This window comes from Erpetoichthys calabaricus, chromosome 1 (genome assembly GCF_900747795.2).
Source record: "Erpetoichthys calabaricus chromosome 1, fErpCal1.3, whole genome shotgun sequence".
NCBI classification, from domain to species: Eukaryota; Metazoa; Chordata; class Cladistia; order Polypteriformes; family Polypteridae; genus Erpetoichthys; species Erpetoichthys calabaricus.
The window spans coordinates 318,531,179-318,548,696 of record NC_041394.2 but is presented as its reverse complement, the minus strand read 5'-3'; the positions used below and the strand labels follow the sequence as shown (position 1 = coordinate 318,548,696).

The 17,518-nt window shown below is 39.0% G+C and overlaps 1 protein-coding gene across 2 annotated transcripts in view; it reads left to right on the top strand.

The window, feature by feature from the left end:
* si:dkey-97m3.1 (fatty acyl-CoA reductase 1) overlaps positions 1 to 17,518 on the top strand; it is a 316,542-nt gene that overhangs the window by 232,987 nt on the left and 66,037 nt on the right. For both annotated transcript variants that reach the window (XM_028818035.2, XM_028818027.2), the window contains one exon: positions 16,355 to 16,399. In XM_028818035.2, the coding sequence (XP_028673868.1) occupies positions 16,355 to 16,399 (45 nt within the window). The remainder of the gene's footprint in view (positions 1 to 16,354; positions 16,400 to 17,518) is intronic.

The window sequence follows — 17,518 nt, the reverse complement described above, 5'->3', positions numbered from 1 at the left end:
AGGCACAATTAATCTGGTATGGCCTTGTCATGTTCGCAGCCATGTTGCTTATTGCTACTGGTCATGAGATATAAGCATGAAACATTGTGATGTCACTTTCTTTTTTCTATATAAGATTCCAGCACCCAGCTCATAATGTCCTAAATCTCCAAAAAGCTCCTAATAAATGCAAATTGAAGTTTGTAAAATAGTTATGAGCAACAGGTCTAAGTTAGTATAAGGACTTTTGCCCATGTATTATTGATTTCAAAATATGTGCCAATCTATAGCATTACACTCAATAAGAATACCCTTGACTCATTTCATCTTGCATCTGTCTTCATTTAATTTTGAAAATGGCGTTCAAGTATTCTAGCAGTTTTCATGGTAAGATGTTTTATAATGGTGATGCAGAAATGTCTTCAGGTAAGGTGTGATTCAAAAGAGTAACCAAAATCAACTAGATTAGGTTAACAAAATCAAATCATGTGTCAAAATCCATTGTCTAAATTCCTTCCTATAACTACTGTATACCCAATGAAATCCTACTATTTCTTTTTTTAATTCAAAGCACTATTGCCATTTACAATTGTGAGGTTGTTTCCTTGTTTTAAGGCAAAGTTATAGCATGATGACCAGCACACATGTGTTGTTGCCAGCATCAACAAGGCAGTGCCTGCAAAAAACAACTTATAAAACATTGGCACCCAAGGACAAATGATAACCAAAATGGGGACACCCAATACATAATCTAAAAACCTGTAAAAACAAATATAATAATGCCAATTAGTCCAGAAATGAACTGAAATGAATCAAGAACTTCTCAAATGAGATTCTGACAGACAATAACAGAAATAATTAAATAAAACAAATCAGAACATCCTCTAGTGAGATGCTGACATCATGTACAACATAAATATTTATGGCTGTCTCTAACCAGCTTTTTCTACCTTGATAGATGGTAGGGATACTGGCAGGCTATGCTAAGCTGAGTGTGTTGAATGGCCTGTTTTTGCATAATACACAGAATGCCATTTACATTATCGCTCATAGGTGGCAGCTGTGCCTGCACCTGTTTTACTTGAACGTTGACTCAGCTCTTCGTGTCCGTGCGTAACACTGTGACAGAAAGAAAAATTAATCTCCCTGAATATTTGCATTGGGCTTAGCTAACATTATGGCTCATACCAACAAGCACTTTATTAATATAAGTCACACAAAAGGTACAGCATACTTTATGGGGATAGTCATAAGAAATTACTTTCTCTTTGAAGAAAGGCCTGATTGAAAAAAGAGCGATTGAAAGTTTAACTTTTAATAAGCTATAGTGAAGCAAATGATATAATTTAATCTTTTCTAATGCCCATCGTGAATTTCTTTCAACCAAAGCAGTTTTTAGTGTATCCAGTTTGTGATCATGTAAATGATCTGCAAATAATAAATCCCTGGATATGTCTGTAAAATACCCATGTGAACAAACATGTCAACAAATATTATGATATGATCTGAAAAAGTTAGTAGAAAACACAACAACTTCTGGGCTAGCTGATGAGCTGTAACCAATACCATGATCCTGGAGTCATTCCCAGATCCTGACTGGCAGATCCTGCTATTTATCTGTTTTTCACTGCCTGTCTTTCTCTCTCCCTCTGTTTCTTTCTATCCTGCTTGCTCATAATTTCACAGAATTAGACGACCTAATGTAATTGAAATCTCTTAGAATGAATCTTGAGAGCTTGATTACGTACCAAAAATTGTTCAGCATTTAATAGGATGCAAGGAAGGCTTGGCGGATGTAATCAGCTCAGCCAGTTGGATGCACACTTCACTTGGCCCTTTTGTTGCACTTCTGTCATCTTCACTTGGGGTATGGGGGAGATTTCTAAAGCTGGGACAGGATACACAAGATGCTCACAAACCCGAAATTAGTCATAATAGTTTTTTTTTGCTCTTTTTATTTGCCATAGTTCCCCAGCAGTAGGATCTTTGATGTTAAAGATTTTCTAATTTAAACCTGATTCATGGTTTTATTTATTATTGTGAATTGTACCATAGTGGTTTCCTGCCAGAAATCTGAGGCAATCTTTTCCTTTTATATTTTGCTTTTCATACTAAAATGAAAAATAAATGTAACATAAATTCATTTATAGAAAACGCTACAAAAAACACTACATACTGTAATCAAAATATATAACAGAAAAGTGAATGGTGGCCTTGAGGCTACCTAGTGCTAATATCTTTAACATATTTTGTTGACCTCAGGACTGCAAACCCACAGGCTTTTATTTTTCTAGATAGATATGAAAATGCAAGATATGATAGATAGTAGGGCTGCACGATTAATCTTTTTTTCCCTCATGATAATGATATTTATGACCCACGATCAGTTAATAAATATCGTCGCGATTTTACAGTATAAAGACCAAACTGTTTTTTATGGGCTGAGTTTACGGATTGGACTGCGTCACTATGACGTTACTGCGTCTAGATTGCAAGCGCTTTCTGAAGCAGTAGAAGTCAATAGCAGCAATAACAGTCAGTCAGAATAAACATATGATGGCGGAGCAACGTGAGGAAGGTGCAGAAGTGCGATCGTTAGTTCCTAAAAAGGGGTCATACTCAGTTGTCTGGAACTATTTCGATTTCGAGGAATGTGATGTTGATCAGGTACGAGTCTTGTGCAAACTTTGCTCCTGTTCCGTCCAAACGTCCCAAGGTAACACAATAAACCTCATCAACCACCTTAAAAGCCACCACAAAGTACACTATCAAGAATTTCAACGACTGAAGGCACAAACAGCAACAACAAAAAATTACCAGCCATCCACAACACAGACAACAATATCAGGGACATTGTTCAACGCAATACCATATCTGCCTAGCTCGCAAAGACACCGGGAAATAACAGAGGCGATCACGTACCATATAGCCAAGGATATGTGTCCAATAACCACCGTGAGCAGTGAGGGGTTTAAAAAAATGATCGCAACACTTGATAAAAGATATAGCATTCCCTCACGCAACCATTTTTCCAATGTTGCGCTGCCCTCGCTGTATGCGAAATGCCGAAAAGAAATAGAAAGAGAAATTCTCAGGCTCAGCCTTGAATATTTTGCTGCCATGACCGACTTATGGTCAAGCAGAACTGCGGAACCGTATTTGAGCTTGACAGTTCATTTTATTGACAGCGAGTTTCAGATGAAAAGCAAGCTTTTGCAAACTTCGTTTTTCCCACAAGACCATACAGCGGAGTTTATTGCAGTGGGCCTCAAAGAAGCGATGTCCGCTTGGGGCTTGGTGGAAGAAAGACTTATGTGCATCACAACGGCCAACGCAGCTAATATGATTAGGGCAGCATCTGTGAATAACTGGCCGATGCTACACTGCTTTGGTCACAGACTTCATTTACCAAAGGAATAATCGTCATTATTAATCGTGATAAAAATTTTGAGCAAAATAATCGTGATAATCATTTTTTCTGTTATCGTGCAGCCCTAATAGATAGATACTGTAGATAGATCGATAGATAGATAGATAGAATGAATGAACTATCTATCTATCTATCTATCTATCTATCTATCTATCTATCTATCTATCTATCTATCTACAGTGAATTCGGAAAGTATTCACAGCGCATCACTTTTTCCACATTTTGTTATGTTACAGCCTTATTTCGAAATGGATTAAATTCATTTTTTTCCTCAGAATTCTACACACAACACCCCATAATGACAATGTGAAAAAAGTTTACTTGCGGTTTTTGCAAATTTATTAAAAATAAAAAAATTGAGAAATCACATGTACATAAGTATTCACAGCCTTTGCCGTGAAGCTCAAAATTGAGCTCAGGTGCATCCTGTTTCCCCTGATCATCCTTGAGATGTTTCTGCAGCTTAATTGGAGTCCACCTGTGGTAAATTCAGTTGACTGGACATGACTTGGAAAGGCACACACCTGTCTATATAAGGTCCCACAGTTGACAGTTCATGTCAGAGCACAAACCAAGCATGACGTCAAAGGAATTGTCTGTAGACCTCCGAGACAGGATTGTCTCGAGGCACAAATCTGGGGAAGGTTACAGAAAAATTTCTGCTGCTTTGAAGGTCCCAATGAGCACAGTGGCCTCCATCATCCGTAAGTGGAAGAAGTTCGAAACCACCAGGACTCTTCCTAGAGCTGGCCAGCCATCTAAACTGAGCGATCAGGGGAGAAGGGCCTTAGTCAGGGAGGTGACCAAGAACCCGATGGTCACTCTGTCAGAGCTCCAGAGGTGGTCTGTGGAGAGAGGAGAACCTTCCAGAAGGACAACCATCTCTGCAGCAATCCACCAATTAGGCCTGTATGGTAGAGTGGCCAGACAGAAGCCACTCCTTAGTAAAAGGCACATGGCAGCCCGCCTGGAGTTTGCCAAAAGGCACCTGAAGAACTCTCAGACCATGAGAAAGAAAATTCTCTGGTCTGATGAGACAAAGATTGAACTTTTTGGTGTGAATGTCAGGCGTCACGTTTGGAGGAAACCAGGTACCGCTCATCACCAGGCCAATACCATCCCTACAGTGAAGCATGGTGGTGGCAGCATCATGCTGTGGGGATGTTTTTCAGCGGCAGGAACTGGGAGACTAATCAGGATAAAGGGAAAGATGACTGCAGCAATGTACAGAGACATCCTGGATGAAAACCTGCTCCAGAGCGCTCTTGACCTCAGACTGGGGTGATGGTTCATCTTTCAGCAGGACAACGACCCTAAGCACACAGCCAAGATATCAAAGGAGTAGCTTCAGGACAACTCTGTGAATGTCCTTGAGTGGCCCAGCCAGAGCCTAGACTTGAATCCGATTGAACATCTCTGGAGAGATCTTAAAATGGCTGTGCACCGACGCTTCCCATCCAACCTGATGGAGATTGAGAGGTGCTGCAAAGAGGAATGGGCGAAACTGGCCAAGGATAGGTGTGCCAAGCTTGTGGCATCATATTCATAAAGACTTGAGGCTGTAATTGCTGCCAAAGGTGCATCGACAAAGTATTGAGCAAAGGCTGTGAATACTTATGTACATGGGTTTTCTCAGTTTTTTTATTTTTAATAAATTTGCAAAAACCTCAGAGTTTTTTCACGTTGTCATTATGGGGTGTTGTGTGTAGAATTATGAGGGAAAAAATGAATTTAATCCATTTTAGAATAAGGCTGTGTGGAAAAAGTGATGCGCTGTGAATACTTCCCGGATGCACTCTATCTTTCTTTCTTTCTTTCTTTCTTTCTTTCTTTCTTTCTTTCTTTCTTTCTTTCTTTCTTTCTTTCTTTCTTTCTTTCTTTCTTTCTTTCTTTGTCCCAAGGGGAAATTTGGCTTTTTAAGTTTAACTTAAAATTTCACAATAAGGATGTCCCTCACTGACACAGTGTAATGCACATACACTTACGTGCGCATTAATAACCCGGTTATTCACTGAAACCTTTATTTCTTAAAGGCCATGTATTCCCTTATTCTGGTTAGAAAAGAACTGTTCTTGGACTCTGAGAAACCTGATTAACACATGTGGGTATCTTCACGTTTAGCCCAGTTATTTGGCCACGTCAAACCTGGTTACAATTAATCCTTTTGCAGTCTGCGCATGTCCGTTGCACTCTGTTAGCCGGTACATTTGTTAGTTTTGCATGCGCTTTGAGAAGCCACAGGTAGAATTATCCATAAGATAAATTTCCAGAGGCAGATGCTTGTGAAATCACATTATTTCTTCTCCTTGTTGAAATAATCTGTTTCAGTATTTCAGAAATTGCTATACATGTATTTATGTTGAAGAGCTGAACGTGCAGGACTAAGCTTAGCAACACAATCTCCAGAGCAATGGGGTAACACATAACAAGCAATGAGTAACTTGTTACAATAACAAGTATCCTAACACAATACTTATTTTATAAAAGTAAAAATATCCATGTTATTATTATCCCAGCAGCACTGGGTGCAACTGTAAGGCAGGAAGCACACATACTGGAATGCCAGTTGTTTGCAGAGCTCAATCATACAACCAAGCAAAAAAATGTGTGCTGCATGCAATCCAGTGACAGAAACACATTAATAAAGTGTTGATTTAGTTTCAATTCAGTTATATGTTACAGATATTTTGAAACAACATGAACAGGTGACTCAGTGGTCAGTGTCCATGCTATCGGAAGGCTCAGGTTGAAGATGCAAAAAGGGATTCATGTTATTTACTTGAGAGGAAATGAAAGACTAAATGTATTTATAAAACACGTTTGGTTTCAGATTCAGGGAAGCTGACGATGACTTTTTTTTTTTTTTTTTTTTTAACGCATAATGACATTGGAGAATTTTGCCAAAGCAGAACATCAGAAGCATACTTGTACATGTAACCAGAGCTTTTTAAGATACGTTTAAGATAAGTTTCTGCCTTATTGTCTTATCTGGTTTTGTGTGTGCAGGTCAATGCGTCTGTCGTCTGTTAAGACAAGTTTACCACAGCAGAGTTTATGATGGCTTGTTATGCACATTCTTCATGCTTGTTCTTATTTTGACATTTTGGATTTTTCAGGCTAAGGCCATAGTAACATGAAGCGTGCTAATCAAAGAAAATGACATTGTAAATGTGATTGATTGAAATGTTTGTTCTCGCTCTGCTTGCCTCACTCATTCATTCATTATTACGTGCAGACCAAAGTAAACAAGAGCACTGTTCCAGTACAAAAAGAGCACTTGCTATCTAAAGAACGAATATTGAAGCCATGTCGAAAGATTAAACCCCCAAGGAACGAGCATTTGTTTTCTGCGTATGCATGCACTGTCCTCCTAATACCAGTCTTAAAGTGCAATGTGCAAAGCAGGCGACACATGAAATCTTATTATTTATGTCATTTATTCTGCTGCTGTGTAGATTTTTACAGTTGCTGAGCCTGCTTTATTTTATCGCTTGGGCTTGCATTTTTCTTAGCTCCTGTTCTTAAACCCCCCTGCATTCCTGTTAGGTTTAATTTTGCGAACTGGTGCTTGCTAACTATTCATGAATAGTCTTTTACTTATTTTGCTTACTGTACATCCATCACCTAGTAGTGCATGGCCTTTAAATTGCCACTTTAACTGAGGTGATTGAGCCTGACCACGTAATGACAGTTAGAGATAAGGTGGTAGTGAGGTGACCGTGAGTTATACCCATCTGGATTTAGTGGTTCAGTGTAAACTGATGGAGTGTTATACTTGGCCTATTTTGATGTAACTTTGTAACATTTTAATCATTATTATCAGATCACTGGCTGGTCCTTTCCCTCTGTAACAGTTAGCTCAGAGCAGTCAAGTGTTTGTGGTAATCCATTTTATTCACTGCAACAGCATCAAATTATATCTTCTGGTTCAAGGCAACAGATGGTGCATTACTTGAAAATGTTGTATTTGACAAATTTCCTCATAATGTGCAGTATTTACCACGGTAAAGGTGATGTAGCATATCCAGCCTGCTTTATCCTTTTCGAAGTAAAAGAAAAAAAACAACTAAATACAACTTAATTTAAGGTAAGTGTGTCACGCAAATGATTACATGTCACAAAGCAACAAAATGGAGTAAATGTCAGTCTGAGGGACTGTTTAGGAACTAGTGTTACAGGACAAGGGTACAACATTGACCATCACAAGTGAAGAGCTCAAAACGAACTACAAGAAGTTGATTTTGACAACAGTGGGTGTTGCATGGGGGCCACATTTACATTACTAACTAGCTTTGGATTAAGACATTTTAAGTGCAACATGATGGAGAATCTGTCTAGTTCTCCTCCACTGGCTAGCAGTTCAGTCTTACAGTTGCAGTGTAACTGCAAGGGTTTTACATCTCAAAGTTCAACAGAAGAGGCAACAAATACCTGTGACGCGTTATACTAGCTCTGTTTTAGCATATTGGATTTAGTGTCTGATAATTCAATAATAATTACAGCTATAGTGGTCAGTTTTAGCTTGCTGGACAGTATTTAGTGGCTTAAGCTACTGAAACATACTAGGCCAGTGTTGTCATCATTCCAAAGGAGAATTGTAGCTTTTGTATCAGGTATCTGTCTGCCGTGCTTATTTGCTTTGATGATCCAATCTTGTGTTTGTTGTGGGGTTTTGTAGCTTTTTTATGTTGTGACCAATAGGGGGTGTTGCAGCACCCCAAACACAACCAAACTACACAAGTCCCAGGTTCAAATAAAACAGGTTTATTAACCAACGTATCTTGCAATAAGGATCTTATATGTTGGGTCTCCACAAATATTCTCTTATCCCTCTTTCTCTCTTCTCTTATTCTTTCACTCCTCCCAAGTGAGTGTTGTCCAGCTCCTCTCCTGACTCCAGCTAGCCTGAGGTCAAGTAGTTTCTTTTATCTTAGACTCGGGAGTACTTCCGGTGCTAGGGTATAGCCCGATGGAAGCACTTCTGGGACAAGCAGAAGTCCCTGAGAGTAGAAAATCACAAACCCTCACAGCACTCTCTGGTGGCCCAACAAGGCTGCCCCATGGGACTACAGTTCACCGCATGTCTTGTGGGTGTCCATACAGGTAGTGCCACCCAGAGATGCTGCCACCTAATGTATTGGGGGAGCTTGTAGCCCTGACTTGTTGTCTCCCCTGGACCTTCAATCACACGGGCCTCCCAGGCTGAGTATTGTTTCCTGTTCTGTCCCCATCGGGAGGCCAGCATGCCAAGTTCCAAACTGGCATCTTCTGCCATCTTCCTGGCTAAGGCAGGGAACACGCTGTCTTTCCTCCTAAGCTTGCAATGGGCTGTCCTTTTTTCCAGGTAGGGAACCACTCCCTATCCCAGCCGGGATGCTCACCCAGGTGCACCATCCTTTACATTGTGTTTTCTCTGTTTTGTTTAAGCTGTTCAGTTTCAATCACTGATTAGTTGTTCTTAGTTTCTTTTGTAGTGTGTCCCCTGACTAGGTAACTGCCCTGAGGTGTTGCAGTCAGGTTTAACAGCAGCAGTAGCTTGAATCTTTAAATGGTTTGACTGAAATCTGCTTGTGATGGTATATTTATAAAAGTGCGGCTTGATAGAGTGAATGCTCTTCTCTCTTTTGCGAAATTTCCACTGCAGCATATGACGTGAGGCCACTATGTCACCATAGCCACCAATATAAGGACTTCATTTTCTTGTACTCAACATTTGTGTTCTTGTCAGCTACTGCTTATTTCACCCAATTCTACAGGTTCAAGTGCTTTTTTGGGCCCACAGTTTAAATTGATGACTGAAGGCGTAGATGATTTTCTCTCTATGCTCATTAAGTCTAGTGCCTACTAATACCCTCAACAAAAGATTCACCTGTATCTTGGCTGGCAAGCTCCTCTTATTTCATCAGAATGACTCTTAATGACACAGAAACTAAAGTCAATTCCTTCCAACTCAAATCTGTGACAATTGTTTTAACAGTTACAATATAGTCACTAAGGGACTTCTTCCTGTGTGTAAAATCTAACACCTGTTCCTTGCAGCGTCTGTCCTCTAATGTTGTTCAAAGATGGATTAAAATTCATCAGGAAACGTCCAGAGAGAAGCAGCAGGGGTAATTAGCATCACAAACAGACGTAGCCCATTCCAAAGGTTTCTCATCTACTGTAATGGGCTGTCGGTTTGCACCTCACTATGCAAATCTTTTTATGGCAAAATTGGAGGAAGATTTCATGTCAATGTGCATCGTAAAACCAATGTTGTATTTCCGTTACATAGATGACATCTTCATAATCTGGACTGCCAGTGAAAAGGACCTCCTCCATTTTCATAATGAATATAATTGTTTTCACCCCAACATAAAGCTGAAGCTGAATTACTCAAAAACAGAAGTCAGCTTCCTTGACACCACCGTTCAACTGAAAGACAACACCCTTGTAACTTCTGTTTTTCACAAACCGACAGAGAGACGGACCTACCTGAAAAGTGATAGCTTCCACCCCAAGCATATAAGGCGCTCCATTATTTTCAGCCAAACAATACGGTACAATCGTATTTGTTCAGACCCGACAGACCGGGATCAACAACTGCAGGAGCTCAGACAAGATTTCATCAGACAGGGTTACACCCCGAAAACAACAGACACTCAAATAAGAAGAGCTACTGCCATACCCAGAGACAACCTTCTGGAATATAAAAACAAACACAACAAGGATCGCATCCCCCTTGTTGTCACCTACAACCCACATCTTGAAACACTTCGAAAAATTATAAAAGAACTTCAGCCAATACTAAACAATGACCAAACACTGAAAAATGTATTTCCTGAACCTCCCCTCCTGGCATACAGACAACCACCAAACCTTCAACAACTAATTGTCCGAGGCTCCCTAAGTGAACCAACAGAAAATGGCACATCTCCATGCCTACAGAAAAGATGCAAAACATGTGCCCACATCTATGATACAGACCGTATAGTTATACCACACTGCCGACTTGAACATCGCATAAAGGGATCATTGTCCTGCAGATCATCTAATGTAGTCTACCTAATTTTCTGCATGAAATGTCCTGACACTGCACTCTATGTGGGAGAAACTGGACAAACACTCCGCCAGAGAATGAATTTACACAGGTTCCACATTAAACATGGCAACACAGATGTTCCTGTGGTGGCCCACTTCAACAGCCATGGACACTGTGAGAAGGACTTTAAGGTCACAGTGCTTATGGGCAACTTCAAAACACAGCAAGAGAGAAAAGAATGGGAAGTTAAACTCATGCTAAAATTTAATACTTTACAACATGGATTGAATAAAGACAAGAGTTTTATGGCCAGATATGAGGATTGTTTACATCTCTCAGAATGACAGACAACCTGTCTACAGACCCACATTGTTTTGAAAAAACTCATTACAAACTTCAAAAGACTTTGTTGGACAGTTATCTTATCCAGAGATCTTGACAATACATTGTTCTTTTCTCTCCTGTTAAATTAACGATAGCCTGAATGAATCTATTAATTTTTTACATTTAAAATTTCTCATTTAAATATTTACCAATGTTGTTTATTCTCCTAGAGTGTGTATATAAACACAGGGAACTCCAGTTTCTGTATTACATCTTGCCTGAAGAAGGGGCCTGAGTTGCCTCGAAAGCTTGCATATTGTAATCTTTTTAGTTAGCCAATAAAAGGTGTCATTTTGCTTGGCTTTTCTCTACATTCATAATGGCTAACACGGTACAACACCCTAGTACTACAGATATACAAGTCATCTAATAGAGAAATTCTGAGTGCAGTCTTTGACCTCTCATTGGGATACGTCTGTCACCAGCTGACCAAAGACCAACTTGTTATGTTTCAACTGGGTTTCAAATTCCCTTTTTATGTTTTTTTGTTATTTTTTTTGTTTATGTTAATATTATCCATCATTAAGTTTCTCATGTGACTATGTATGTTTAGCTATGTTTCATGTGTCTTGTGGGTGATTCCCCAAGAGGCGGGGCTGCCTTCAGTCCTATAAAGGCTGGAAAAACAAGGCAGCCCCTTGTAGTTCATTTGAATGCATTGCCTGGTTTTGGTGAGTTTCGTTGATTATTGTGCTTTTTTCATTGATTTCCTGGATTTGTGACCAGTATTCTCTGATTTTTGACCATCCTTGCTAGATTTGTGTTTTTTGGACTTGTTTGCTTTGGGATTGCCTATTTTTGACAAGAGGAGCATTGTTTGTGAAATAAATATTTTATTTATAAAGAATCTTCATCTGCCCTTTGTGTATACAAGCAATCTTGTGGGGATATTATGCTACAGTCATAACAGAACATTCAATGATTAAAACACCTCTGACACTTTCTGTAATCCCTCAAAAATCTAATAGATTTGGGAATCTTATGTATCGTAACAAGTGTGTAAAAATGGCAAGACCTAATTATGATTATCCACAGTTTCTCAGCTGTACTCTCTGGCACATATACACTGGTTTGGTGGCACTTGTTTGCCTCACTCTGTCCCTCTAGAAACCTTATCATGTGTGTTCACCTGACTGAAGGGATGTCAGCAAAGCACACATATTTTAGGGTGCCGACACAGCCCTCCCCATTTACTGACAACAGCAATGCTTGATGACTTAGAAAAGCAACAAAATGCAATCACCGTGTAGTGGCCCTGATGATGGGCTGTCTGACTTCGAGCACCTTCCATCAAGTCTCCTACGCAATGACACCTCCTTCCAGGTGGTCGTCCTTTTGAAGCTCTGGGACGACAGGGGATGGGGTCAGTTGCCCTCACTGGGTGATTTTTCTTGAGACTGTGGAGGAAGAAAATGGCAAGATCTTCATCTGCAGCACCCCTTGTCATTCCCCAGGGTGGTATCACATACCTGGAAAGAGTTTGGATGGTGATCCTCAGACGAGCATGCGTGACACATGCCCCAACAACTGCACCGTGAATGAAGAGTTATTTCTTTGAGGGACTCTGCTCCTTTGTTGGTACACCATACACAAACTAAACTGATGGACATCCGGGTTATTGTTTTATCTTCTTTGTGGCTTGTTCTTCAGTGGGGTTCTACACATTTTTATCATGCAAGTCTGTTAATTAGTTGAGAACTTAATTTATGAAGTCACTGAATACTTCTTTGGTTAGCCCAATCAATTAACCAATTGATTGATTGATTAATTACCTTACCATATGAAATAAATAAAAGGACAGGAGATTTAAACCGAGTCTTCTCCTTTGAGGTGTAGAAACCTCAAGAAAGTAAGCCAATGATTATAGCTTAGTCCATGTACTGATTCAAAACAATTCCATTATCATCATTGTATAATTGGCTGACAACGTCATCCAAGGTGACCTACACGTTTGGCATACGATACAATAGTTTGCCTGCTTTTTCGTTTTTTCTTTTTTTTTTTTTTTTCACACCAGGAAGCAGGTGCCTTAATCACCACACCACGCTGCCTCTCTAGGGGTTTTGCATAAACACTTAACTTTTTAACAACTCGTTCCCAAAATAGGATTACAGTGATGATATCTCCAAGGCAAAAAATGACAGATGCAGCTGTTATTAGCTCACACTTTTAATGTGCAGAAAAAAACTGTGACAAGAGAAGAATTGCATTGGCTGCTAAAATCAGACCTTATTCAATACTTCAACCAAAAACCTCATGCAAGGAATCTTTCACAACAGATGCATTTAAGACTCATTCTAGTATTCTTATTTTGAAGTAATTACAAAAAGATCAAGGGTACACATTTACCCAATGCAGGCTCACACGGGATGAGCTTGTTATCCAAGAAATGATGGGCACAAGGCCTCAACCCTGGGGAAGGCGCCATTCCATCACAGAACACATTCAGTCACACACAAACTTGGCAGACCAATTTAGATTGAGATCCAGTGGATTGAACTGCGGGAACTGCAACAAAATGTACATAAGACCAACATGTCTTGAGTTTAACCACTTCATAATTGTGCATTTGATTGGCAATCAAAGGCTGTCAATTCAATCCTCACCACAGCAATGCTGCTACATACTGAATGAATCATGCAGTACATTGAGTTTGTTTTGCTCCATTTTTAAAACTTTTCATTAAGAGGGCAAATGAAATTATGAACTGCAGTACAGCAAATAAATAAAACTGAAATTGGACGAGTCACCTAAGCTGCCAGCTGCTCACATATATAGAAATAAACAATCGTAAACATGTAAAGTGTGAGAAAAGGCACAAGTTTGCTCATTGGAGGCTTTTAAAACTATTTTTTTAATGAATGAGGCTATACCTATGTCAATATTAAAATTTAGACCGAAGACTGACCTTTTCTCTCAGTTTTTTACATTTCTTTCCCTTAATCCACAAGTTTCATGTACAGTTGCTCTTGAGTGTACATGCTGTATGATAGTAATAAGGTCTGCAAGCATAGAAAGATCTGCTCCGATTATTCCAATGTTTCCTGTTTTATTGTTTTTTTTTCCCCCATATCCTGGTTGTGATATTTTCATCTTATCACTATTGTTATCTACTATCTTTGATGATAGTTTAATAAAACACTGGAGCTCTGCTAAATTTATGTGGCTCTTTTAGACAATTTTTTTTTTAATTATATGACAAATACATCCAGCATTATCCTGGCGTATTTCTTGTATTTGTGCTGTGTGTGTTTTTGTGTTCTCCTTTTAGATATTGTATGGTTTGTTCAATTTGACAGGTGGAATCTTCTAATCCGTCTTGTGAGAGTGCAAGTTATTAATGAAGTAATATAAAATAAAGTATGATCGACCGACCGATAATATACAAATAGCAATTTCTCAATTCCTACTCCTGACTCCCTGTGTGACCTTTACCAAGTCATCTAATCTGGAAAGGTCCAAATCCTTCAGGTAGGGAGATGGTTCTACTATGCACTTTTAAGTGTTTTAGTGTTTGCTATGGAATTGTGCCAAATAAAGCCAAGCATTTGACCATTAAGACCCCCACACTGGCTCACTACATGATCCTCAGCAAGTCACTGCACTTGCACAACGCACTTTCTAGAAGTGATATATAATCGTACTCTACTTGTTGTACACCTAGGAAGAAGTTAATTGTTAGAAGGCATTGAATTAAAGTACAAATGTGTTGGTCAGTCCCCTACTACTGCTATGCTATGAGACTGAAGGAAGGGCTTGTCCTGCCAGAGTAAGGGTGAATTTGGACTTACTGGGGCATCGGTTCCTAATAAAACACCAGGTACTGGGTATCTAGTGCCAGCAAGCAAAGAAGACATTGCTGGTCAGATACAGTATGTCAATGATTTTGTGAATTGGGATTTTCCTTTAGTTCCACACCATTGCACTAACTGTATATAATTCATGAAGTCATCAGTAGAGAGGGTGCTGCTTATTGTTATCAGTCCTCTCTCTTTTGTGATCAGAAGAAAACCACAAAAAAACATTTTCATGGATTTCTTTTTTCAACTTCATGTTGAAGTTCAAGTGGACTTTATTGTCATGTCATCTATATATGAGCAGTACAGTGATATGGAATATCATTCCCCAGGCTGACGTTGCAACACCAAGTAAAGATGGCTACAGACAAAATAAAATAAATTCTTTACATTTATATAGCTCTTTCTCACTACTCAAAGCGCTCTCCACACAGGGAGCACCCGGGAAGTGAACCCACAATCTCCTTACTGCAAAGCAGCAGCACTACAAAGGAGGATTACACATATAAATAAAGCTATAAGTATGTGCAACTGCGCCATTAAAAGTTTTTCTACAATATCATCAATATCATTGGCTACTGTTGAAGTGTTTCCATCAAGGTCATAGAAATAGCACTTTCTGGAAACGGCTTCTTGTCGTAGTAAAATTGCCTTGATAGGTCTCATTCCTCCATCAAAAAATGAACAGATGACAGAGAACACCCCGAGAAGTCTAATGTCTTTAGCCCTTCTGTAAATATTCTTTGAAAATGTCAGAAAAAAAAAAATCCTCATTAATTTCTTAACCTTTTTGTCACCAGTTTACTTTACAGTGTGTAGTGAATTCTCACAACCCCAGCGGTAATTCCGCTTAGTCAGTGCAATTTCCCAAAGGTTTGCTTCCATAAAACTCCATTGCGTTATTAATTATAACTCAATGAAGTCAAAAAAGAGAGTCAGTTGTGTCTGAGAATCATTTCAAACAGCAAAATAGCGCAATTTCATCAAATAGGAATGCAAATAGGAATAATGGAGTGCACCTATGATTTATGCCTTCTGTCTCCCCCATGACCTACTGGCAGCAGGTTTTAGCATCGAATATCAATTGTAGATCAGGTGTTGAAAATATGAGACTTTACTGATACTGCAAGTTTGGGAAGCGCTCACTTTAGAAAGGTGCTATGTAAGACAAAAAATGCTGGTTATGGTCCATAAACCTAATTTTTAAAAAGTGTCTTGTGAACTGAATGCAAGGTGCTGCTTTAATTGCCACCACTCACTATGTGACCATGAGAAATAAAATAAAATTTTGCATTTTATAAATTTGCAAAACTAGGGGGCTTTGCTCACCAACCACTACCAAAAGCCCCCAACCCCCCCCCCCCCCTCCCACCCCCCTTTCTTGGCACAAAGTCTCGTCTCGCAGGATATGAAAGTGTCTCCTTGAGAAAGTCACATCTCATCCCAGGCTTGTCTCGTCCCAGAATTTTTTTTATTATAATAGAGAGAAAACTGTACCATGCACTGGGAATTTGTAAGCTTTTAACCCCCACCCCCCAACACGTAAGTGTAAAGTAAATATATAAATCTAAAGACTGAAGAGAAACTGATTTGCAGTGACCTTGATGCACATACTGTAGAACAGTCCTAAGGGGAGTGCATTATCACACTAATAAAGTATCTATCTATCTATCTATCTATCTATCTATCTATCTATCTATCTATCTATCTATCTATCTAATATTTGTCTTCTTATCTTATCAGGGATGGATCGATAACTTCAATGGACCAAGTGGACTTTTTATTGCAGTGAGTAAACATTTTCCTTTCTTTAATCGTTTGCTGTAGAAAGTAAAACAGAAGAAATGGAAGGAGTGCAAATGCCTACAGAGTACCACCTTGGTTGACTATTTACCATGAGGGCACAATTTGGGTACCATAATACCTGAATTTCCCCTTGGGATTAATAAAGTATCTATCTATCTATCTATCTATCTATCTATCTATCTATCTATCTATCTATCTATCTATCTATCTATCTATCTATCTATCTATCTATCTATCTATCTATCTATCTATCTATCTATCTATCTATCTATCTATCTATCTATCTATCTATCTATCTATCTATCTATCTATCTATAATAGAAACAAATTAAGTCAGCTGAACACTTTTTACACTTATTTTTAGTCTTGCCAAAATATTCCTGGAAGAGCTGGTCCATGGTAGGTCTTACATCAAAATCTACACATTCTAAGATATCTATCTCCCAGTCTGCCCAGTCAAGCCCTCCTGAAGGTGTGCATCACACTTCTCAGTGCTCACAGCCTATCTGCTGTCCTTGAGCCCCCATTACCTTTACAGGCACGGAGCAGCCAGAGATCACGTGAGCCAGCAGCTTAATCATTTCTTATTGGCTCTTTTATTAGACAGGCTATTAAAGTCAGCTTTCATAAATTATATTGTCTTGGTGCTGTTCAACATTGTGTCTCCTTGCCTGCATACACTACATCAAAATCTATTTTACCCTTCTTAATCAATTTTTAATTTATTTTAAACTAAAGTTCTCAGTACTACCAGGCAATTCTAATTAGTTATTGTTATCTTTCCATGTATAATTGGCTTATTATTATTTTTTAACTAAGTAAGGAAATTTATGTTTCTTTCTTTTTTCACAATATGTAATTATTTTCCGCACTGCTGAGGTCAATGGCAGTCCTATTTCTGCAACAAGGACAACAGTGACACTTGGCATCCCTGAGCCTTTCATTCCTCAAAAATGACCACATGTCAGGCTGCCTGCCTTCTTTAAAGGTCAATGTGGGCCTTGCATTTTTCACTTAGGATTATGTAATGCACTTTCTGAGGTTTGAATATTTAACATCTGGTCGCTTAGTCTTCCAGCGGAGTATTATGCACTCCCACCC